The sequence below is a fragment of the Equus przewalskii genome, chromosome 10 (assembly GCF_037783145.1).
Source record: "Equus przewalskii isolate Varuska chromosome 10, EquPr2, whole genome shotgun sequence".
Classification (NCBI taxonomy): Eukaryota; Metazoa; Chordata; class Mammalia; order Perissodactyla; family Equidae; genus Equus; species Equus przewalskii.
This window is the reverse complement of record NC_091840.1, coordinates 12,546,434-12,570,546: the sequence shown is the minus strand read 5'-3', so window position 1 is coordinate 12,570,546 and position 24,113 is coordinate 12,546,434. Positions and strand designations below refer to the sequence as shown.

General features: G+C 47.4%; 1 protein-coding gene across 2 annotated transcripts in view; it reads right to left on the bottom strand.

Moving 5' to 3' along the window:
- RGS9 (regulator of G protein signaling 9) overlaps positions 1 to 24,113 on the bottom strand; it is a 64,554-nt gene that overhangs the window by 7,612 nt on the left and 32,829 nt on the right. For both annotated transcript variants that reach the window (XM_070560168.1, XM_070560169.1), the window contains exons 10-17: positions 19,283 to 19,312; positions 18,471 to 18,532; positions 16,422 to 16,535; positions 13,317 to 13,432; positions 10,215 to 10,302; positions 7,871 to 8,009; positions 5,763 to 5,848; positions 3,469 to 3,586 (exon numbers count right to left, since the gene is read on the bottom strand). In XM_070560168.1, coding sequence (XP_070416269.1) covers positions 3,469 to 3,586; positions 5,763 to 5,848; positions 7,871 to 8,009; positions 10,215 to 10,302; positions 13,317 to 13,432; positions 16,422 to 16,535; positions 18,471 to 18,532; positions 19,283 to 19,312 — 753 coding nt within the window. The remainder of the gene's footprint in view (positions 1 to 3,468; positions 3,587 to 5,762; positions 5,849 to 7,870; positions 8,010 to 10,214; positions 10,303 to 13,316; positions 13,433 to 16,421; positions 16,536 to 18,470; positions 18,533 to 19,282; positions 19,313 to 24,113) is intronic.

Below are 24,113 nucleotides of genomic sequence, written 5' to 3'. Positions count from 1 at the left end.
CCTCGATCCCTCAGGCCAAACCATTCTCTCCCACCCCTGTGGTCTTCTAACACGTTGGACAACAGCCAGCCAGCCTCGACTGCATTCTGCCTCTTGTTACTCCCATTTGCATCTACGCACCCATGTCAGCGCCTTGTGGGCAGTGAACATCTTGTCCATTTTTGTATTTGCCTTAGCACCCACCAATGGTTCTTACACAAAACAGGTGTTTCAAATACATTTGTGAAATGTAACTGCTGCCATCCAGGAGTGAAGCCATTTATCATCTACCTTCCTGTAGATGCATAATGTTGAAACACTTATTCACCCATTCATCCAATAAAGAATAACGACCTACATTGTTTACATGCCTGCATCTCTCATTAGATGGTGGGATCCTTGAGTGTCTGACATTGAGAAGGTTTCCATCAACACATGTATCTGACTAGTATGTGTCTGACACAGAGTACCTGGTAGTCTATTGGAGGACAAGAGACATGTGAAGGAAACACATCTCACACGTGGGGAGTGGGATGGGGGATGGTTGAGTCAAAGATGAACAAGACATACCATGTAACCTGGAGGATTCCACACCCCCACGATCCTCACCACCATTTTGCTACATGTGTAATCTCAGCTCATATGGGGTAACTAGAAGGGAGAGCAAATATCTCTGGTTTCATACTTCTCAAACTTTCCCACGAAAGTAGGACAAACAGTACAAGAGTCGGGTAAACATGCTTCCCAGGAGTCTGAGGGCAAAACCTGAACCTGCCACAGTCACACACGAAATGTCTTTGATGTCTCAAATTTTATCTTAAAAAATTCATGTACATTTTGCATCTAACTCATAATATATTCATGATTATTTTAATGTGAAATTTTTAAATTACCTAACTTTCCACCCACTCCAAATCTTCAAGTAAAATTGATGCCTCAGGCTGGGCACCCTCCTTGAATTCACAAAGCACGTTCTAAGAAGCATAGATCTGGTCCCCACCCCTCATTCCACAAATCAGGAAGCAGAGAGGTGAAGTGACTTGATCAAGACCACATGGCTAGTGGGAGAACCAGGACTGGAGCCCGAGAGGCCTCCTCCAAATCCAGGGCTGTTTCCATCCATCCATCCATCCATCCATCCATTCATGTAATACACATTTATGCAGAATCCTCCAGGACTCAGGCATTAGACTTCCAGTGGTGAGTGAGATAGATATGGTCCCTCCCCTCCTGTCACTCAGTTTACAATGGCTCATTACCTGAAATTTCTGCTTGGGGCGCCCTCCCTGAGTTGGAGGACTCCCATATTCTTCAAAAGAGAGATAAACAAGGTATATCTCTAGTTTCTCTTTCAGACTGTAAACCAGTCTATGAGTAGGGAAAATGGAGAGTAATGGAATAATTTTGCTAACATGAAACCAAGAGCCACAAACTCCTTACAATGGCCTAGAAAGTCCTCGATGACCTGGCCCTGCCGAACTCTCTAACCTCATCTCGTACCATTTCCCCCTTGTCCACCAGACTCCTCTCACCTGGCCTTTCAGTTCATTCTGAGCCATTTCCCACCACTGGGCCTTTGCCCATGCAGTCCCCTCTGCTTGGAAAGCTCTCCCTGCCTAGCCACATCCTTTGTATGGCCAACTCTTTCTCATCCTCTGCTTATCTGTCACCACCTCAGAGAGGCCTCCTTAGTCTATACACCCCCACCTTCCCTATCATAGTACCACATCCGTTTCCTTTATAACACATTCTACAGGCTTTATCATATATTTGCGTTGTTGATTGCAATGATGGCCTCAATTCTTCACATACTACGCCCCCCCGCCCGCCCACATCTCCATGTCTTCTGTCATGAGACTTTGAAACTTCTCTCACTAAAGAGATAAGGTCTATTTTCCCACGCCTTGATTCGAGGCTAGCTTTGTGACTTGCTTTGGCCAACAAAATGAGGTGGAAGAGACCACGGGCCAGTTCCAAGCCTACCCGTCAAGAACCTTATGTGTTTCTACTCACTCCTTTGCAGTTCTGCCATCACCATAGGATCATGTGTAGGCTAGGCTGTTGGAGAACGAGAGACACAGGAACCACAGCAGAATCATCCCACTCATCCCAGCCTAGGCCACTGCAGATCAACCCCCAAGCATGGGAGTGAGCCCCACCGGGATCAACAGAGCCACATGGATGGCCCTGCACGCCTAAGCAATAGACACTTATTATTGTATGCCACGCTAGTTGTGTGGTTGTTTGTTACAAGCAACAGCTACATGATATAGCTGGCTTCATTATTTTTTGTCAGTCCTAGACTATAAGCTCCATGAGACAGGGACCACATCTATTTTATTCACTGATGCCTGGCACATAGGATGTAAATGTGTTGAATGAGGGAGTCTTCTTGCGCAAGGTCCGTCCCTGGCTCATCGACTTGTTCTATCTCCTTCACATTCTTACACAGGCATAGAAGGAAAAGCTAACTTCAAGAATTACCTCATAGGCCTCCCAAGGTCAGAGTTCAACCTGTCCTCCCCCAACCCCGGACCACAGGGCTGGCCTGGTCTACAGCTACAGAGCAGGGAAGCGCCAACATTTAGAAAACATCCCAGAGAGTGTTATCTTTGACTCTGATTCATCTTGAAAATGTCACAGATATCGACCATCCCTCCTCCCGTGAATGAAGACATCAGTGCCTTTGTCCTTGACCCAAAGTGATGCTTCTCAGAAGGCCACTTCACCTTGACCGTTCTGGAGGCCTCAGGCCTGAGTCATTCATTCCTACAAACTCCCTATCGCCCCAGCATGAATAAGAGGATGAGGAGACGAGACGGAAGGAGAGAGCCCACCAGCCCTCAATACCTGTGACTAAGAACAAGCTGAAACGAAAATGTCTCAGCAGGGCCTTTCCAGGCAGCGGCGACCAAGGAGTCCGGGGGAAGGGCATCTTTAGGGAAACCCTGCAACTCGCCCCCACAGGATCTCAGACTGCTTTAGAAGCAGAGTCTAAACCGCAGCGATGGGATGAGGAGCTTCAGTAAGCTATTTTAAACAAACGCCTGAAACAACTACGCCTTGGGGGTGGGGAGAGGGCTTCTCTTTAATTTTCCAAAGCAAATGCTGGCACACAAGGCAGCCTGTTCTCTCTACAGTTGTCACTACAAGAACTCCCAAAGGTAAGACAGGTGTCACACAGCAACTGAGTCAGGTGACCTCCCCCCACCATTGCCGACCGTGTCCGTTGGTGAGTTAGCGGGAAAACCAGCACTAGTTGCTGTGGTATTGGGAAGTCTGCCATGACGGGGGTCAGAGGAAGATGGGATGAACCTGGATACCCCACCGCCCCACTAATGGGGAAGGGAATCCTCTAGACTCTGACTCTGCCTTTCTTTGTCTGCCTCTCCCAAGTGCACACCCCACCCCACCCCGCCCAGAATCACAGATTTATTTAGGAGGCAGCTCTCTTTTGAGTTGGCTCCTACGGTCCAGCTTGCTCATGACCTGGGTGATGTCCACCGTGGTGGCTGCTTCTCGAGCCTTGGCTTCTTCCTCCAGCTGCCTCAGGATAACAGGGCTCGGGCTGGAGCGCAGGTGCCGCCGCATAAATGGGAGGCCGGAGCTGGAAGGAAGGACAGGATCGGCAGTTGGCGGAAAGCTACACTGCTTGCCCAACAATGACACTGTAACACCTGGTGGGAGGCAGGGCTGGAAGGCCAGAATCGGGACTTGTTCCCTCTTTCTCCCGTGAACCTCAAGTGGGGTCCTCATACACATGTCCAACCTCAGCTCTTTTCTCCCCCACCTTGGAGGATGGGACCACAGCAAGTCCCAACTGCCATCAGATTTTAGGCTAGGCACAGGAAGCTGCTTGGATGGTGACAATTACAGACATACCTTCTACAATGTTTAGAAATCAATTTGTCATCTTAACTTCCTATAGGCTCTTCCTGAAAGAAGGGGCGAGAAAGGTTAGGGTACTGGAAGCCCAGAGTTCTTGCATCAGGGGAGAGTTGGAGCATTTGTTTTCAAAAGCCAAGGTTCTGAGAAGGAGGGAGAGAGCTGGGCTGTCCAAGACGGCCAGGCTCAATGAGCACAGAAAGGGGGGAAGAGCCTGAGGGTTGGTGAGTTGGTGGTACTGTGTGCATGTACCGGATAAGTCAGAACCTTCTACAGAAGCCAAACATGGATTCCTGGGACCAAACTCTCTCTATCATGGCCTTGGGGGTTAGGACAAGCTCCAGATGAGTGAATGATACAGGTGATGGTGAGCAGCCAGGCCACCCACAGGTTTGGAAAACAAGCATTTCAGCAGCAATGGTAGACTTAAAACCCAGGACGTCCCCATATTTCTGGACAACATAAGGCCCTAGAAGTCTAGGGAGGAAGAAGGCTCCCCGACAGTATGTCATGCTGGATTTTGGGTCTCCCAACAGCCCTGCCAAGTGGGGGGAGGGAAGGGGGCTTGGAGCTCAATTTAATTTGTTCTGGAAAAATTAAGTTTTATACATTGCCTTACATCTGCAAGCCATGGAACAAACCCACCCCCACTGCAATACCCATGTGTTTACAGGCCAGGTTTCACACTTCACAAAAGCATTCACACGTGCATTCTCAATCACAGTAGCAGTGACATTGCCAGACCTCAATCCCCACCCCAAAGCCAGCGCTGCCCCTGTGGTCTAGCGCCAGCACAGCACTCAAAGCCCCCGGGGTGCCTGGGAGAAGATCCCGGCTGATTTCTCAGGTCTGCCCCAACTGATCTGGAGAGAGGAGTACGAGACTGCCCTCCCTTCCCCCTACTTTCTGGAAGGACTTACGGAGCTATTATGGCCCTTTCTTGTGGCTTAAAGGAGAAGCTTTCAAGTCCCCAGGGACACTGAACTCCCTTACCAGGTAAGCTAGAAGAACAGCACCACAAAGACGTCCTTTCTCTTCTTTTCCCCACGGGGCCATTATCCTCAAGAATGAAACCAAGCTGGAGGTTTTTTTAAAGCTCCTTTGATAAAGGCTCTGGTCCAACCACCCTCCTTTGAACTGACTGGGGATGCTGGAAAAGAGCCCAGCGTGGGCTGAGCTGGCACACAGGGGAACATTTATGAACCACGGGGGGATAGGACATGTGCTGGCACTGGGGAAACCTCCGCCAATGTCCCACGTCCTGCTCAAGCTGTCATTTGGTTACTCTTTTGAATCTTCAAACCCTATAGAGTTTTCTTTTTCACCAAAAAAAAAAAGAGTTCAAATTGCCTTTCAGAACATTATTTCATCCTTTGCCCAAGGGCTCAGCCAGATGAGATGATCCACGTCTCCCACGAGGAAGATGAGAACCAGCGAGTTAAAAGGCAGGATACTTAGAACGTCATTGTCGTTTCCCCACACAGTCTACCACTTTCTCTTGGGGTGCAATCTGCTATTCCTTAGGATGTTGCAAGGATATGAGGACGTGGCTAAATTAATTCCCATACATCAGTTTGGGAGGTGAAGTGTAACAATTGAAAAACCAATAAGACACTTCTATTTGTGATAAGGGTAATGATCGGTCTGATAATCAAAAGTCTTTCAAACCAGCATTACGGAAACAAAACTTACTGGCAGTAATTACTAAGGAAATCTTGCTAGGGTGATTTCAGGGCATTATGAAGCCAATGAGACAATCATACCCTAAGCAGTACTTCCCAGTCCTCAATATTTTCATCATGCAAATATCTCAATCACGGCCATTAGGCTGAAAGAGTCACTCACTTCTCTGTAAACAAAACAGCAGGCAACCAGAAATTACAGACCGTTCCACTTGCCTTCTCTTGGTGGTTTCCTGAGGTTCAATAGCTTTGGCCAGCATTTCCTTATAGATTGGAGATTTTAAATAGCGAGCATAAGAATCCTGGTGGGAACAAGAGAAAAACAGTAATTACGAGAGGGAAAGTGTCAAATCAAACAAATGCACTTGCCATTCTCAAGCCCTCTCTCGGCAGCCAGACGGCGAAGTTAAGTGAATGTGCCTCCCTGTGTGAAAGGTGTTCTGTGTGTGTCTGAAGCAACAGATCTCATGTGTGGCCCCCAGACCAACAGCATCAATTTCACCTGGCAACTGGCTAGAAATACACATTCTCAGGCCAGCCCTAGTCCTACTGAATCAGAAACTCTGGGGTGGGCCAATCTGAGTCTTAATAGGCCTCCAGGCGATTCTGCTGCACTCGAGGTTAGAGAACCACGGTCTACAGCCCTCACACTAAAATCCACCTGGGGTTCCAGTGAGGCAGGCATGAGACAAGAAGACACCTGTGTCCAACCTCTCCCACCCAAAACCTTCTTCCAGGGAAAATGAACAGGCATGAGCATGCAGCCCACTTCGAAGCCCGCTAACATCCCTTTCTGCCCTGAATCTGGGTATAAAGGCAAGAAAATACAAAAACAAAAACAAAAGACCCAGCCTCAGACTCCTCTCGTGTGGATATTTCCTGGGATCCTGGGCAGGTTCAGAGAAGAACACCAGCTACTTCCAAGCCAACTGGAAACTCTAGTCATAGCAAATATGAGATGAAGCCCACAGCGACAACTGTGAGAATTTCTCTACAACAAATTGAGAACATCTTTTTAAATTTATTGAAATGGTACCATTCTAAAGACTAAGTGAGAACTAGAAGACAGTCTAGGAATAAGGATTATGGAACCATTGGGTCATGTTGAGTTTACTGTCATATGACATGGCTTAGAGTGACACAGAGTCCAATAAGCATATATATCATTCTTTTCTTACGTTACCCGGGACTCTGTTTTGTCCTGGCTAGCAGCTGACTTCCCTGGGGATCTCCCTAAAAGATTGCATGAAAACCACATTTTTAAGAATCAAAATGTATTTTCAAATACATTAAAGAAGATCATTATTAAAGAAAACTTGCTGTGAATTTTCTTTTACGGTAAACACAGAGAAACCTCACTGATGAAAAACAAATAGTAGGAAAAAATGGCTCATCTGGCTTGCTTAAAATTCTAAATTACTGCATATTTTAAAAGTTAAGTAAAAATATTTCTTTATAACGAAATACACATAAAAGACTAAATAAAATATAAAATCGAGAAGCTAATAGAAGTTGGCCATTTGCGCAAACCCACAGCATAAATGAAGTTTCTAGAGATACTTGGCCATAAAAGAAATAATTGCTATGTGAGAAGTTGAAGCTACTGAAGAAAGTCTTGTTGGGGATGCCACCAAATAGGAGCCACACTAGACATCTTGTCTAAGGCTAACTCTGAGCCTCAAATTCTAATTTCTTAAGAAACTGACTGATTTTCTTTCAGGTTCCCTTTATTTTTTTTTAACAATTTCCTGGAAAAAGTTGACCATGTTCACTTTTTATTAATAATCTAGAAGGCAAGCTGAATTCTCACAGGGTTTTTCCATAGTCACACCGAATTTTTCTCTTTCAGATACTAAACACCCCCCCCCCCATGTTATATTTGCTTAGGGCCAGGCCACCAGAACTGCCACCATTCTACGGTAGTGACTAAGAGCTTGGCCTTCAGACTCAGGGAGCCCAAGTTTGAACCCCAGCTCCACCTCTGGTGAGGGCTTGGGCAAACTACTGGACTCTGGAGAAGCGATGCCAACCTCGTGGGTTGTGTGCGTACCAATGACCAATGTCATTACTGCCTGTACCACAACTGCAGAGACAGAGGCCCGTAAGAATCCATACAGCTTCTGCAGGTGGTCCTCCCTGGCCAGTGAGCTGGGGGCTCAAGGAGGTTCCAGCACAGGACACGTGGAAGACACAAGCATCCCAACACCAGCAAAGCAGTAACCACGTATTATCTTCCTTTCTCCCACAGGTAAGGAACTTTCCAGGTACTGGGGGAGGGAAGGGCTTCCTGGCCCCCGAGTATCCTCGGCACAGACCCCACCTACCTTCTTCATGAGCATGTAGATGTGGGTTTGCGCAGCATCCAGCACGTAGCGGTGGGGATGCCTCAGCCCCTTGACGGTGATGTCCATGGTTTTGCCGTCTATGTTGATCCACCGCCTCGCCCCTGGGGCCAGGAATAGCCTGGGCCAGGGAGGAAAACGTCAGTGAAACTAGCTAAACCAAGCTGGCTAATGAAAAGTTCACAGCTGCTTGGGAGGGAGGGCTGGACATGGCTCAGGTCATCGGGATAAAAGCGGTCCCTTTTTAGGAAACGCCAAAGAGTTTGAACAGGCTGTCAAGCAACATTTCCTAGAAGCAGGAAAGCAGGCATGCTAGTATTGGGAATATGAATATTTTAACTTTGGTGTTCCCAATCTCTAATAGAGAGAGCAGAAGGCGGGTGAGGTAATCCAGGTTGGATTAAGCCCTAGCCATTAGGGTGAAGAATCCAGTCTCCAACTTATTTAGCAGGATTTGGGCCCCACCTGGAACCAGGCAAGGACACCTCCAAACAGGTGTTCTGGGGCCTCTGCTCCCCCTTGGCCCAGTCTAGATGTGTGGGGTGATGAATCTCAAATGCTGAGCTGGGAGGCAGCCCCTAATCCTAGTGCCCCGAGGTTTGATGACCTGAGCATCCTTGCCACTGGCCCCAGTGAGAACCAGGCTCGGCCACGCTTCCTGAGTCCTGTGGGTCCAGCTGGGATCTCGGGCCCTCGGGGCTCCCTACAATTTCCCATTCTGAGTCCTTGTGGGGTTAGAAGTACTCCCCTGGATATTTTGCCACACTCCCAACCGTACATTAAAATTCTGGAATTCAGACTAAGATTCCGTAACTGGGGGCCTGGGGAAGGAGGAGCTGCCGTGAAGGTGGAGGCAGGAAGTTCCCTGGCAGATTTGTGGAATCAGGAGTCGTGCGTGTGTCATCACGGGTGAGGCCATCAGGCACCATCATTCCGGGGAAGGACGTCACGGGACCCTCCTGGAACAACAACCTCCCTTCACCCCCACTTCTCTTGGTGTGCAGAGTCCCTCCCTGGGGGAGAAGGTGGGCACACTTTTGAGAAAGTACAGGAGCCCCTAAGTATGCGGAGATGGAGCTCAAGCTCCTCCCTGCAGTGGTGTTAGCGCCTCTCTGAAAACCGGGATGGTCCATTCTGAGTCCAAGAGAAGGACGGACGCAAGAGGACAAAAGGCTAAGCGCTCAGGGGGCGGGGCAGGCATCTGGCCCACTGCCCGAAGCTCAGCGCCAGTCCGGTGGCTGTGGAGGGCTGCTTCCCGCCCAGCACGGTGTTTGGTCTCAGAGAACTACAGCTAAGTCTACGAGTAGGAACTAAATGCACTGGGCCTCAGAGACCAAGACGGGTGTCCACTGTGGCTGGTGCAGAGAGAAGGGCCAGCAGGGATGTCACCACACCAAGCTCAGAGCACCCTCCAGGCTGGGGGGGAGGGGATGGGTGCAAGTGTCAGCAGCTCCGCACCTCAACAGCCCGGTGGTCTCATCACACCTCCCCTGTCCTCTACCCGGCCATCAGGAGAACCACCCTCGGCTCTTGGTAATCTGGAGGAGAGCCAGGCGTGGAGGAGGACAGACTTACTGCTACACTGAGCAAGTGCGGCCCAGAGCCACTCAGTGAAAAACAAGAGATGGTCCACATCTGTACCCCAAGCTGGGCTCCCTGTCCCAGACACTCGGGGGACCTCCCTACCCTCATGGTCCTCACTTCTCTAAGATGGCCTGGGGAATAGGTTTTCCCATCTCACCTATTTTCTTTCTTTTCTCTCTCTCACACACACACCTCTCTCAGGAGCCCTAAGAAGGTTTAGTCAAAGACAAAGCACCTTGGGCTGTAATTCAGGGCAGCTGGCTTTTTTTTTTTTTTTTTGCTGAGGAAGATTCACCCTGAGCTAACATCTGTTGCCAATCTTCCTCCTTTTGTGGAAGATTCGCCCTGAGTTAACATCTGTGCCAATCTGCCTCTGTTTTATATGTGGGTCACCGCCACAGCATCGCCACTGACGAGTGATGGAGGTCCAAGCTTGGGAAATTGAACCCAGGCTGCCAAAGAGAAACCTACTGAACTTAACCACCAGGCCATGGGGCCAGCCCCCTAGGGCAGCTGGCTTTTTAAACTCCTTAGCACATCCCCTAGGAGCAGGGGAATCCCACGATGTGCCTCACCAGGCTTTCTTCAGAGGAGCCCCAAGCCTTCCCAAGCATGACAGGGGCAGCGACCGAGACTGACTCGAGGAGGGTGGTACCTCCCGTTCCATCCCCACCTCACACGCAAAGGGGTGGCCAGTGGGGACCCAAGCGGAGGATCCTCCAACAGTCTGGCTAATCCTCACTTGTAAATCTCCTCTGCTTTCTCCTTGACCTTGGACTGATCTCCATACTTCAGATCCTCACAGGCTTCCCAGAATCCCAGATTCTCCCCTGCGTGGCAGGAGGGGGTCCACGAAGACAGCAGACAGACAGGAAACAAGTTGGGAGAAGAAAAGAGGAAAGAGAAGAAATGGGTCAGCTGGGATGGACTCAGTTCCCGGCACGGTGAACATCTTCCCTTCTGGAGAACAAGCCACAGTACGTTGTGAGGTCGGTCAAAACACTCCTTGTGAGAAGGACCCACGACTTACTGCCAGGGCCCGGGAGAGCACTGTTAACCGAACAAGCACTCCACACGTGTTCTCTGAAATGAACTCAGCACCCACCATGTTTGCAGCCACACGTGGCTGCTGTGAACACGGCTCTTTCCCCAACGATACACAGGCCAGAGCTCATATCAACCCCCAGAGGCTGTCACGTTTTTTCTGTCCCAGAATTTGGCCGTAGCAAATATTGTTTGAACAAGGCCACACACGATTAGGCTTGTAAACATGCACCGCCATGCAACAGGTTTTCTTCACGAAGGCCCCTGTTTACTTTGCTCATGCTCAATCACTGTGCATGACTTCTGCCTCCTTTATTTGTGCACAGAGACCCCAACTGTTAGAGCCCCTCACAGGGCATATGCCAGCTGCTTACAGAGAGGCTGCTCAAGCAGCAATGCTGACGACCGACTCTCAGGGCAGCCTGGCCACGGGGGCACTTAACAGAGGGTCACCTGAGCCAGAGCGACTCTGCTCCTCCGGGCCCAGAAGGAAAGCTAGACTCCTCACAACTTCATTCCCTTCCAGCTTGAAGTTCTCTAACCCATTTCCCCAGCACCTAAGTACACTGCGAATGCCTTGGCACAGCCATCCCAGGTGGCAATTTTTGCCTGAGAAAATAAAGACGGTCACACTAGTGGGAGAGCAAGAGCCTGTATGTGCACGTGTGGGTGTGTGTGCACGTATGTGTGTGTGTGTACGTGCCCATGTGTGTATGTGTGTGCATTGTATTCATGTGTGTGCATGTATGTGTGCATGTGTGTATGTGTATACATAAATCACAGAATGCTGTGATGTGGAGACATGAACAAGAGCATCCCCTCCTCTCCTTTTATAGCATTTTTTGCAAAGCTCCCAGGTACTGCAGACTGGAAAAGGCTACACAATTCTAAACTAGTTGACATCCATCCCCTAACTCTACACAGGTCATTCCTCTTCAGGGTGTTCTTCGGACTCAGATCACAGGCAGGAGTAAACGGGCCGGCGATGCTCTTAGTGACAGACAATCCTCTTACACCAAGTGGACTGCAGGCCCCCTCCCCATGCAAAAGACGATTAATTGCTTAGGGTTAAAACTAAATGAGCAATTATTCACAGTAGCCAAAAGGTGGAGACAACCCAAATGTCCACCAACTGATGAACGGATAAACAAGACGTGGTATAGCCATACAACAGAATATTTGGCCATAAAATGGAGCGAAGCACTTTACGTGCTGCCACGTGGATGAACCTTGAAAATACTATGCTAAGCAAAAGAAGACAATGGTCACATATTGCATTATTCCACTTCTATCACATATCCAGAATAGGCACATCTATGAAGATGGAAAGTAGATTAGTAGTTGCCCACGACTGGTGCGGAGGGAGGAAGTGGGGAACAGAGGAATAGAGAATGGCTTCTAATGGGTAAGGGGTTTCTTTTTGAGATGTTGAAAATGTTCTGGAATTATATAGTAGTGATGGTTGCACAACTTTGTGAATATATAAAAACCATTGAACTGTATGTTTTAAAAGGGCAAATTATATGGTATGCGAATTATAGCTCAATTAAATATTTTAATTAAATAAACTCATGATTCATCTGCCCTGTTCATACGTGAAGCCTAGGGACGCTCATGAGGATATCACCGACAGTACTCTTTTAAGAATGGAGGGAAATCTTTTTCATGGATTCTCTGTTACTAACTAATGTGTAGGTGGGATAGGCTCAGGGTGTGGTTTGTCACTTTGCCACTAGATGGCACCCTAACCACTCATTCGCCAGTTGCTTCTGGCCCCGCGCTAAGAACACTTCCCTTTCCATCCGTTTTTTCTGGGTTTTATTACATCATGGCAATTAGGCTTGATTAGAGAAAAGGATTTTCAAGAGTCCCTATTGTAATATAATGTGCTGCATCACTCAAATGGGCTAATGGCATGTCCCATGGGATTAGTTTCCAGAGCAACCCCACAGGCAAGTGGGTCTTGGGTAGTAAGCAGCTGAGCCTTGAGCCTTGAACGTGATGCTCCCCAGGGCCGGGGATTCAGTAAGGAAGCAAACAGGTCCCATAAAAGTAAGTGTTTCAGCAAAGGTGGTGAAGTCAATTGAAGGCTCAGCCTAATGAAACTGGTTCTACTCTGGCTTCTCAGTTTTCCCATATGTTCCTCAGTGCAATTTGCTTAAGAAGTCGCAAGTGCCTCCCATGATAAGCCATCCAGAGACAAGGTAGAAAGTGTGGCCCTACCCATCCCATTAAAATCCGCACCCTCCTAAGACCCCGAAGGAAGCAGCCCAGGAGCTGCGGCAGTGGTATATTAGAAGCACCTGGGGAGGGTCCCCCCCCCCACCCAAAACCAATCAAAAAGGAACCTCCGGGGATGGGAGCCAGGCAAACAGGTTTTAAAATATCCCCAAGTGAACTGAGTGTGCAGCCAGGGTAGAGAAGCACTGAGCTGAAGAAAACCAGGCGGTGAGACAAAAAGAGAAGCTTTTTTCTGCTTCCTTTCTTGTCGAGTTTCCCTGAGGAGCTGCCCTTAGTGGCAGGGGATGCAGGAGCTCTGGAGCTGGTGACATGAAGTGAGGACACCCAGAGGAGATGGAGCCCTTGGAAACGTGAATGATGCTAATGTGGACTGTGTGAGCAGACGCCTGTGGGACTTCTTGGAACCCATGGAAAGGACAGGTCTATAAAGGGCCTGTTTAAGAGGATGCACGAGCAAAGCTGTGAAAATATCTGCTGAGCAGTCCTTGAAACCCTCTGCCCGACAGGACAGGAGTGTTCCTAAAAGTAAAAAGTTTATTGAAAAAAATCAAAGACCCACCACTGAATTCTTTCTTGAGAAAGTACTGGAAGCTCTGTCGACCCTTGGGGTCTCGGATCAATTCACTGAAGTTGAAGGCCCATCGCTCCACCCGCATCTTGGTTGGGATTTCCACCCTGCAAGAACGATGATTTGTAAATGCACCAGACGCTCAATGCGAGGAGGGCTGAGCCAGGCGGTGGCCGGGGTTGGGGTGGGGGTGGGGGGCTCTAACCCCCACTAACCTCCATTTGTCCCACAGCCCAGGGCTCAACCCAATCCTCCCCCCGCTCCACGTCCATGCACAAATGTACAACCCAAGTCATCACTTGCTAGGCAGATGCAGCCTCGGACAAGTCCCCTGGGGCTCACATCAGGAGCTGGCCACCCCAAAGGTGAGAAGTACGCCCACAGGGAGGGCCTCCCACTCCAGCCACTCCCGTAGCCTTTGGGGCAAAAGAACACAGATGCCTCCTCCAGGCCTGTGGAGACAGGCCACGGAGAGTCAGGCTGCCACACCAGACCAGGAGAGAATTCCAGAACAGCAGTGGTGACAGGTACTGTAGCCTCCGCCTGTTGCCCACCACACAGCTGCCCCTTCACCATGGAACAGAGGACATCTGGTGGCTCTTCCTATACCTGCCTCAGGCCACGCACCCCCGGGAAGCCCTACTTATCACCTAGGCACCCTCTCCCAGAGCTTCCTCTAAGATACAAGTCACACTCCACTCCCGTGTTTTGAAAGGTCTCCCTGATCCCAGGAAGGACATTCCAGCCCAGCTAGCTGAGGTCTCACATTCCAGAAAATCAGGATAATAGGTGGTTTTCCTCCTATTCCTAATGAAATTCTCTGTAACCCAACATGGCCCTTTGGGGACAAAGGTTTCCAAGTCCATGACACCACGTTTCCCACTGATGTAGTGGCCGGAACTGTGACCGGGTACAATTCACGTCTACGGATCTGAAGTCAGCCAAGCAGGTTTACACTTTCCACAACAACAGCATGAAACAGTAAGAATATCGCAGTAACATTAACAGCCACCATCCACGGAGTGTCGCCATCCGTGAAGCACTGTGCCTTACACATACATCACTGGATCCTTAAGAGAACACTGTGAGCTGGATACTGCCATCTCCACCTTATGTCTGAGACGACCAAGGCTCAGAGAGGTTAAGTACTTGCCCAGGCTCACACAAAAAGCAGCAGAGCCTGGAGCAAAACAGTGGTGTGCCAACTTCAGTGTGCCCCAGAATCACCTGGAAGACTCATGAAGACACAGATTGCTGGGTCCCATCCTGAGTTTCTGATTCAGTAGGGGTCTCGGGTGGGGCCCAAGAATTTGCATTTCTAACAAGTTCCCCAGGGACGCTGACGCTGCTGGTCCAAGACCCACTCTGGGAGCCAAAGCTCTGAACCAGTCCTGTGAACTCTGGCTGCTCATTAAAATCATTGGGAGCTTTTAAAAACCACTGCAGGGTGACGGGGTAACCCAGGCCAATCACAGAGGAGGCTTTGGGGGTAGGGGCTGGACATTGGTTTTCGCTCGTTTTTTTAAGCTTCCCAGGTAATTTTAATACTGCTCTAGAATCTAACCCCTGAAGAACAAGGCTTCCCGTTTACAGGGGGGCATTTGGCATCCACCCAGTCCCCTCTGATGATGGATCCTACACAAAACAGCACCCCTCTTCTTTTCACCAGCAAATCTCTACCTCAAGCTTCAATCGCACACTCTCCATTTCAATTAAAATCCAGCAGCTGTCCAGATCTTCTTCCCAAACCCTCCCAGGACAACCCGTTTCCTGGCCATGTGGCCCTGCCTTCTCCTCCATGGAAAGCCGAATTCTGCACATCCTTGTCCACAAGAAGACTCACCTCTCTTACCTGACACACTGGGAGACAGGCAGAGGCTCCAGAAAACCATTCTAATAACTGGAGCCTGCAGAGGGGGAGGGAAGACTCCCCAGAAGGTGGTTCTAGAGTCCAGCTCTGCAGTTGACCCTGGCAGATGAGGGACCCCAAACTCCAGATGAGGCCCTCCGTAACCCCGCAGCTGCCCAGAGCAGGGGTGTGAACAGGCGATAGGGCTCCCAGTTCTGCCCGCTTACCTGGCTGATCTGTGCTACCTGTAAGTTCCTTATGTTCCTCACGGCTCAGGTGGGGATGCCCTGGTGTTGACCTAAGTGTGGTCTTACACATAGACACCAGCCCCTTCCCCCCTCCACCCCCCCGCTCTACCTTTCCCTCTGACTTGACATCTAGACCCTTCTCTTCTTCCTTCCTTGCTAGCTTGGACTCTCCCTCGGCATTGCTGCCCTTGCCCCTCTTCCAAACAAGAGATTTATGCAGGCCCAGTTAGCAGCAGTAACTGTTCAAAATTCAGCAACAGAGCCTAGGAGTGAGTGGTGTAATTGCCAAGGCAAGCTCACGGCCCCGCCATCCGGGAACTTATTCCGACTCTACTCAGATACCAATATGCAAAGCCATAAAGATGACTGTTTTCTTTTCAAAAACAATATATTGCTGAACAAAGAGTTACCATTTGACCTGGCAATTCCACTCCTAGGTATACACCCAAGAGAAAAGAAAACACACGTCAATACAGAAACCTGTACGTGAATGTTCATAGCAGCATAATTACTATTATTCCTAATAGCTAAAAGGCAGAGACAACCTAAATGCCCATCAACTGAAGAATGGGTAAACAAAATGTGGTATATCCATATAATGGAATACTACTCAGCAATAAAAAGGAACAAACCATTGATGCATGCTACAACATGGATGAACCTAAAACATTATACTAAGTAAAAGAAGCTAGTTACAAAAGGTCTTTTGCAGTATGATTCCATTTATATAAAATGTCCAGAATAGGCAAATCCAAAGAGACAGACAGTAGATTAGTGGTTGCCAAGGACTAGAAGGGTATTGGCGGGGGGTAGCTAAATGGTACAGCTTTCTTAATTGGGTGATGAAAATGTTTTAAAATTGACTGTGGTGATGGTTGCATGACTCTATGAATACAGTAAAAACCATTGAATTGTATACTTTAAATGGGTGAATTGTATGGCATGTTAATTATAACTCAAAAATCTGTTTTAAAAAATCCCAATATATCAAATACATACAATTTGGCATTTAAATCCCAGAACTGGGTGTCATCTGTTATCCAAGGATTGCTGGGCAGGCAGCCTGACATGATGGCATCATTGGATGAAAACTGCTCACTGTATTTGACAATCCTGAAAAGCAAATGGAAAACGATTTCTTAGAAGTTCAACGCCCAAGAGGCTAAATCAATGTTTGGGTTGATTGACCAGCCTGTCCTCCTTTTTCTTTATCAACTTGGTTACATACTTATTACTGTCTTCTTAGAAAAATGCTCTAATAGCCCTCGAGATTGGCAGGTATTGACAAGATCTGTCCCTGTTCTACTCGTGAAACGAAACGCTGTCTCCCAACCCAGTCCCTTTGCAATATCTCTGTACCTATTTCATAAGAATATGTCCCCTTTACATTTTATCATGAGTTTTCCAAATTCAAAGCCGACTCAGTTTGCATGTGTTCAAACAGGTGTCTTGGCACCATCTTGGAAGCACGAGGTTGCCACGGACTCACTGAGATTCTGCTGTCTCATAGGGTTCCACCTTTCGTCAGGCTAAGGCCTAGGTTTGCGAACTCAGACCCATTATTCAAAACCTATGGTCTCATTGAGGTGTGAATCCCACACTCACAAATGTGGGCAAGAACTAATTCCTTCTATTGAGTTAGACCTTCTGAGTCAACGCTTTTCCTGGTGTCTGGGCAGTCTGGAAAAACCTGCCGTGCCTCCACCCCATAGGGTATACACATGAGACGCCTGCCACAAAGTCTGCCCACAGCCACAGCATTTTGATGCCCTAGGGATAAACCAGAGCACTGGGTGCATTCTGTGCAGGACTCGATCCCCTTGGCTTCATTTCGCTCAAGACTCTCTTATTCTTCAGTTAGACCTTTACAGCAGACTCGCTGAAGAGAAGAAAAAAAAACTGGCCCACAGGTCCAAACACTAATGATGTGAAAATTAAGGTAATGAGGCTCTGAGACAAATAAAAATTGGAAAGTGGTCTAGGAAGTATCCAGTAGCCTCTGAATCTCCTTCAATGCCCTTTCTGTTTGGTTTCATGAAGCTGGGTTTCTGGAACATCAGAGTAGACAGTTTTGATGTTATCACAGAACAATGAGTATCATTATAACCCAAAGTGGGTGTCCACTGAGTGCCCGGTGCACTCTCATCTGTGTCCAGGCTCAGCAGCAGCAGACAGGAGTCGCTGAAAAGCGTGAGTGAGGTCAGGGTGCATTTTCTCAGGCAGGCGGTATTTTTGCAAACTAGGGATTTGGGAAGATGTAAAAAGATACATGAAGGTTTTTACAAGAGCCTAACCCCTAACAGGATGAGAAGAAAGGCAGTGGACGAAACACAGCATCTCCGTCAGTTTCAGCACCCGAGTTCTCACACAGTCAGAGTAAACGATTAGTCACGTTATGCATCCCCAGGAATCAGCCAGGTCCCTTTTCACTGTGCAGAAAAATCCCAGAGCCAGCAAGCTGGTCCTAAAATGAATTCCACATTTCAAAAGTATAACTGTTTACATTCGGGGAGCACTGAACCCTCTCTGTCTCCAAAATAATGTCCTATGGGGGAATGGATCAAGGTAGCCAGAATATTCAATCAATCAAACATAAATTTCCAATTTACCCTAATTGGATTTTAAATCAAAGATTAATGACGGACATTTTAACAGTACATTGAACCAGTAAACATAACCCACATATCCCTAATAAATTTGAGCAAGTAATGACAGGAACACAGGCTATCGTGGATCCCCACAGGGTGCGGTCTGTGAACTTTCAACTCTTCCCATCGTCTCCATCCACTCGCTAGTGGATTCCAAGAAAGATGACAGACTTCTATAGAACTTCACTCGCCCCCGATTTGGCCTAATCCAAGATGAGACCTGGAGACTCACACTGAGAGAAGAACTAGGAACTTCACCCGTAAGAGACTGGTCTTGCCCCTCAGAATCCTTTAGGATCTTAAGTCAGGCTATGACTTTCAAGTTTGCCTTAAAGCAGAAGTTCTCCTCTCGTCCACCTACTGTTCAAACCTCAGCAAGACCAAGACATTAGGCACATACCCTCCAAGGGACACTGAGGACTTCACCGTGGACCTGATTAAGGCCTGCTGGTAATACATGATCTGGAAGAGACACAGTTGTTAGAAAACGTCCAACTTCCTCACCCTTGAGTGTCAATAACACTGACACTTACATATGGCCTCCAGAACCAGAAGCCATTTAACCATCATAGCACCCCATTCCATTCCTTCAAGTCAGCCACCTCAGTACCAAGAGGGTGCAGGCCCACAGTAGACAGGTGACCCCGAACTCCAAATTAGGGGCCTCCTTAACTCATCACGTGTTAGTCTAAGAAAAGGCATCAACTGAAAAAAAAATTCTAAGCAGCATTAAACCAAGACATGGAGATAGATCCTTAGCTTTTCCCCCACGTGCCTCTGCCAGAAGCAGAGCTAACCTCAACGGCCAATGCTTCCCAGGGCTCTGTCTTACTCAGGCTTTGTCTATCCCAGGGCCCGGGATACAAGATTTGCCAAACAGGTAACCTACCACCCTGGACAGATTCTGAACAGCCCTGTAAGTGTAGGAGCACAGCCAGGGTGGGGAGCAGACAGTCTGCAGCACTGGCTCCCACATCCCTCAGATCTGTGCCTTCTGGGAGCATTTCAGATCCTGAGTCTCAGCATCAGCCCCATTCAGATCTTACAAAAAAGATGCTTTGTCATTCTGCACCGTCCATTAATTGGGAAACAATTGTTTGAACATCACACATGGTTTTCATTTCATTCTGAGTACAGAGCATAATGCCAAAGTACATATAATTTGTTAGCAGATTCAAAATCAAACTTCCCCGGAACTGGGAGACTAATTACCTCTTTTTTGACAGCGGTGATTGTTTGTTTCTATAAAACAAAGAAGCAAAAGCCATTAAACAGATGCCATTAAATCATGACAGTTCAAATACCCATTTGAAAAATAAAAATCCGCCATGAAACTGTCCATCTTTTCTTGCTTAAAAGATGGAATTTCCCCATCACCACCACGTCTACTGTATTCTCCACAACCACTGGAGAACGAGATCAACTAAGAGCTTTGGTGACAGACGGGGCATGATTCACCACTACAGCTTTACGCTGTCCTAAAACGCAAGATGAACTGAAGACTAGGTTGGGGATTGATCCCAATCTATGACAGTGCCAACAACACCATCTCACGTGGACTGAGAGATAAAGATGGGGAAACTAGCGTGAAGCTTGAGCATTTGTTCCTTTTCTCACAGGAGAGCGCTCTGAATGAACGGTGAGATTCATTCCTCGGTATTCATAACAACTTGACCAATACCACAAGTTGGGAGAAAAAAAAAAGGCACGTTGCCAAAAAATAAAGCACGTAATTAAAAGACTCGAGACCAGCATCCACTGAAAGCTGAGTCTCAGAGTTGAGCTGTAAATGGAAGATCATAGGGGCCCATCGTCTCACTGGAGCAAGTCCATGCTGTGGATGAGCGGCAGAGCACCCTCTCTGGACTTTTGGAGTCACAGCAGAGAAAGGATGGCCCAAAGAGCAGCTGTTTAGAGTCTTAGAAGCTCCTGGAAACTATTCAGACCTGACTTCTACTAAAATCTTCTACAATCCAACATGGTTTCTTGGTATCACTTTACTGCCCCATGCAGCTCTTAAATGTTGGGCACAGTTGGTGATTCCAATCTCAGTTTCCTCTGTTTGGTTGTGTCCAGGGGCTGCTTGGTGCTGACTCTTATACTTCACGTTGATCATCTTAATTCCTGGCTGCTAATATCTATGCTGCTTAACACAACCAAGTCTTCACTCGGAATAGAGTCGAAGTTCAAGGAAGACACTATTTCCCTTAATAAGTCTTGGCCGAGAGCCCACTGACCAGGAATGAAGGGGGGTCTTTCACATATATGAAATGTCACATACTCCTCTCTCCTTTCTAATCCACGCTGGGTTTCATCTTGCTTCATTAGATTGCTATCATACAATTGCTTTTCACAGGAAATCCTTTCTTCCTGGGTGGAGGAGCTCACACACACCCTGACTTCCTCCTTCATAGCACTTACCACAACCGTAATTATATATTTGTTCATGTGACTCTTTGTTTAATATACATATGACACGCCAAGCAGGGCCACCATGTCTCTCTTCCCTAGCATCATGTATGGTGCAGAGATGCTCAATAAATATTAAAAAAAAAAGGGGGGGGGGCACTTCTGTGTACTCAGGGGTCTAGAAAAATGGAGATGTACTCTAAGCTTAACAGAATATTTTTCCTCTTAAAAGGAAACACTTCCCAAATGATCGAAATATTTTGGCAACTGATTATTTGTTCCTATTCTTTCCCAACATAAGACGCTGTTTTAGAAGACACACATTTCAGGTAGAAAAGGATCCAGGGGTCAGAGTGGATTTGCATTCACATCTAACATAGATTCTTCTGTCTGAGTCATGCTGAAGTGGATTATTCAGAATAGTATCTCCTGGCCTATGCCCTCTGCTCAAAGGGGAAGCTCGACTTTTTCATAATGATAACCACTTAGCAAATAGTGCAAAATAAATTTACACCTCTTTGAGCCCTCACAAAGTTTAAGGGAGGGAGGTTTTATTATTCCGATTTTCAGCTGAGGAAACTTGGAATAGCTCCTGTGAGGTTACCGGCAATTTTCTCAACATCTCCTGGTCGGCAATTGGTTGAGCCAGGATTCAAACCTAGATCTGCCCTTTGCAAAGCTGAGGAGTGATCCATGAGAAACAGAAGTAGCCTGCGCTGGTCCCCAATTCCTTCCTTGCCCTGAAGCTGAGTCTGCTGCCCAATGGAAGGACTCTGTCCAGCCATTTAATTTAACATTAAAACAACAAGAGAGCTGGAGCCCCAATCACAAAATGAAACACAAACACCGGAAACACTCTGTAATTAACACTAATGATGGTAAAACAAGCTCCCAGCTAGAAGATAAAGAAGATCTGGGACTCTAATGCACAGCATGGTGACTATGATTAGCAATACTGTATTATATACTTGAAAGTTATTAAGAGAGCAGATCTTAAATGTTATCACCACACACACACACAAATCGTAATTATGTGAGGGGATGGAGGTGTTAACTAACCTTATTGTGGTAATCATTTTATAATATATACATGTATCTAATCAGCACACTGTACACCTTAAACTTAGATATGTTATATGTCAATGCTATTTCAATAAAGCTGGGGGAAAAAACACTAATGATGGTAAAGATCACAATTGTACTGGGCCTGTGATCAGCTGCCAACATCATAAACATCTTCCTTCAAAATACCCAAGACCCAGGATGAAGCTTCGTATCGGCCACTGTTTTATGACCATGAGGCCCCTGAGTGGACGAACACAGACAAAATGAGCCAGATTCTCAATCCGCATTGATGTTCTCTGGGCTCCATGCGGAGCTGTCCCTGCACGTCAGTCACGCGCACGCTTGTTTCGGGTCTACCTAGCACCATCTGACTCTGGCCTAATATATTTGCTGCTAGGGCCATTCCCACAGTCTTCAGGGCTTTACAATTTTTTATATTTTAATTCACTTCATCTGATTTTATTCCCCTTTTAGGGCTCTGCCTCGGTGGTATGGTTTGCTGTTGGTTGTCTGGTTCCCAGAATGACCAGCTATCTTCTGATGACTACAGGGGATTCAGTTGAATGTGAGGCTCCCTCACCTCCACCTTGGACTGTCCATGGATTTTAGCTTTGATTTCTAGCTTTAAAAATAGCTTTCCATGGGATCAGCTTCCTCTTGATTGACAGACAGGGATCCCTGTCCCTTTAGGGGGGTGTGTGTGTATTGGGGCTGTGGGGGAGAGGGTTCTGGAGTTTTCTAAAAGGCAGAGAATTTCATGGGGGCAGGGGCAGCAAAGGCTTAGGAAAGAGTATGGCTTTGGGATCAGACCAAGGTCAAAATCCTGGTTCTTTCACTTATTGGCTACATGACTTTGGATGAGTTATTTAGCATTTCAAAGCCTCTGTTTTCTCATTTGTAAAAGGGTATGGAAAAAAAGGAGATTAAATGAGATAAGAGACATAGGCAGCTGGCATACAGCAGAGATTCAACACACAGTGACTACTGACTAGGGTTCATATACTACAGCTGAGAATATGCATGGTACAATGTCAGCCCTAATTACAAGATAAAATGCAGGATGCCCATGCAGCATGTGCGACATATTTACACTAAAAAAAAGTTATTTGCAGTTTACTGAAATTCAAATTTAATTGAGCATCCCATATTTTTATTTGCCAAATTTCATAAATCTATCAATATTATTATTACTTAGCTAAAGGCCATAAGAAACATTAATTTAAAATAAAGAGAAGTAATTAAAAAATACACACACATACATTTCTAAGAAATTCAAAGAAAGTCACCTCATGATAAAATAAGACAGAAACATTTTTTTCACCCTGGAAGTCATGCACAAATCCACTGCTTTCTCAACAGCTGGCCCTCCTGGAGTGAAGTCACTTCTTTATTCCTCATCTGAGTGACACACTTTGCTACAGTAAGATACTCTGCCTAAGGAATCTTCAAATGCTCTGCATTCTTGGAATTCTAGCTTACTATTTTTCACTTGCAGAGTTGCCCAAATAGGGACACATCTAAAGCTTATTTACACAGCTCTGTAGTCGGCTTGTTGGCCTCAAAACCCGGATGCAGGCTGCAAACAACGGTTACAGGGCAGGAGGGGTCAGGGCCATGCTCTGAGAGGCCCCAGGGCCACTGCAGAAGGGAGTGCGGGACCCCAGAGGGAGGCTAAGCGAGGACCCTGGGATCAAGCAGCCAGGCAGGAATCTGTGCAGAAACAGAGGTGAGGGTCGGGCAAGCCACGGAGTGAAACCAAGATGAGGAATCGGGCAACACAGGCGTTGGGAGCAGAAAGAAGGTCAAAAGTCAGAAACCCGGAAATCCGGGAACTGAAGTGGTTAATGCAAGGCAGACAGGAAACAGAAGGGAGGCAGCAAGCTGGCCAGGGAGGTGGGAATTCCAGGTTGTGACCATCTGAAGTAAGCATCTGTCCTGCCACGTCCTTCCTGATCAGGTGGAGGCAGGATGGACCACACTATTTGCAGGGCCCAGTGCAAAATGAAAATGCAGGGCCCCTTGTCCATAAAAACAAGGAATAAGAATTTTAAGATGGTGACAGCGGAACACTAAAACAAGTGCGGGGCCCTGTGGACTGTGGAGCCGTGGGCCAGTGAAAAGGTCACCTGCCCAGGAAACTAGCCTTGGGTGCAGGACCCAAGGGTGTGGTGGCAGGGGGAGGGATAAGAGTTATATCAAGAAAGAGCAAGAACTGTAGAAGGAAGAAGACCAACATGTGAATCCTGGCTGGGCCAGCGTGGGCAAATGGCTACATCTCTCTGTTTCTGTTTTGTTATATGAAAAATGGAACCGACATTACCTCTCTTACCAAGCTGCTGCAAGAATTTAATGACATCCAGCAAAGCTTCTAGGAGCCACCTAATGAACACAGAGCACATCGAGCAGGATATGGAGTGGGCTTGGTTGCCCGTCAGTGGAGGTTCAAATCCTGCTTCACCATTTCCAGCCCTGCGTCCTGGGTGAGTTGCTCTCCCCCAGCCTGTCTCCTCAACTATGAAACAGAGGTGCCGGTAAAACTTGTTACCTCACGAGGTTGCAGGAGTCTTAA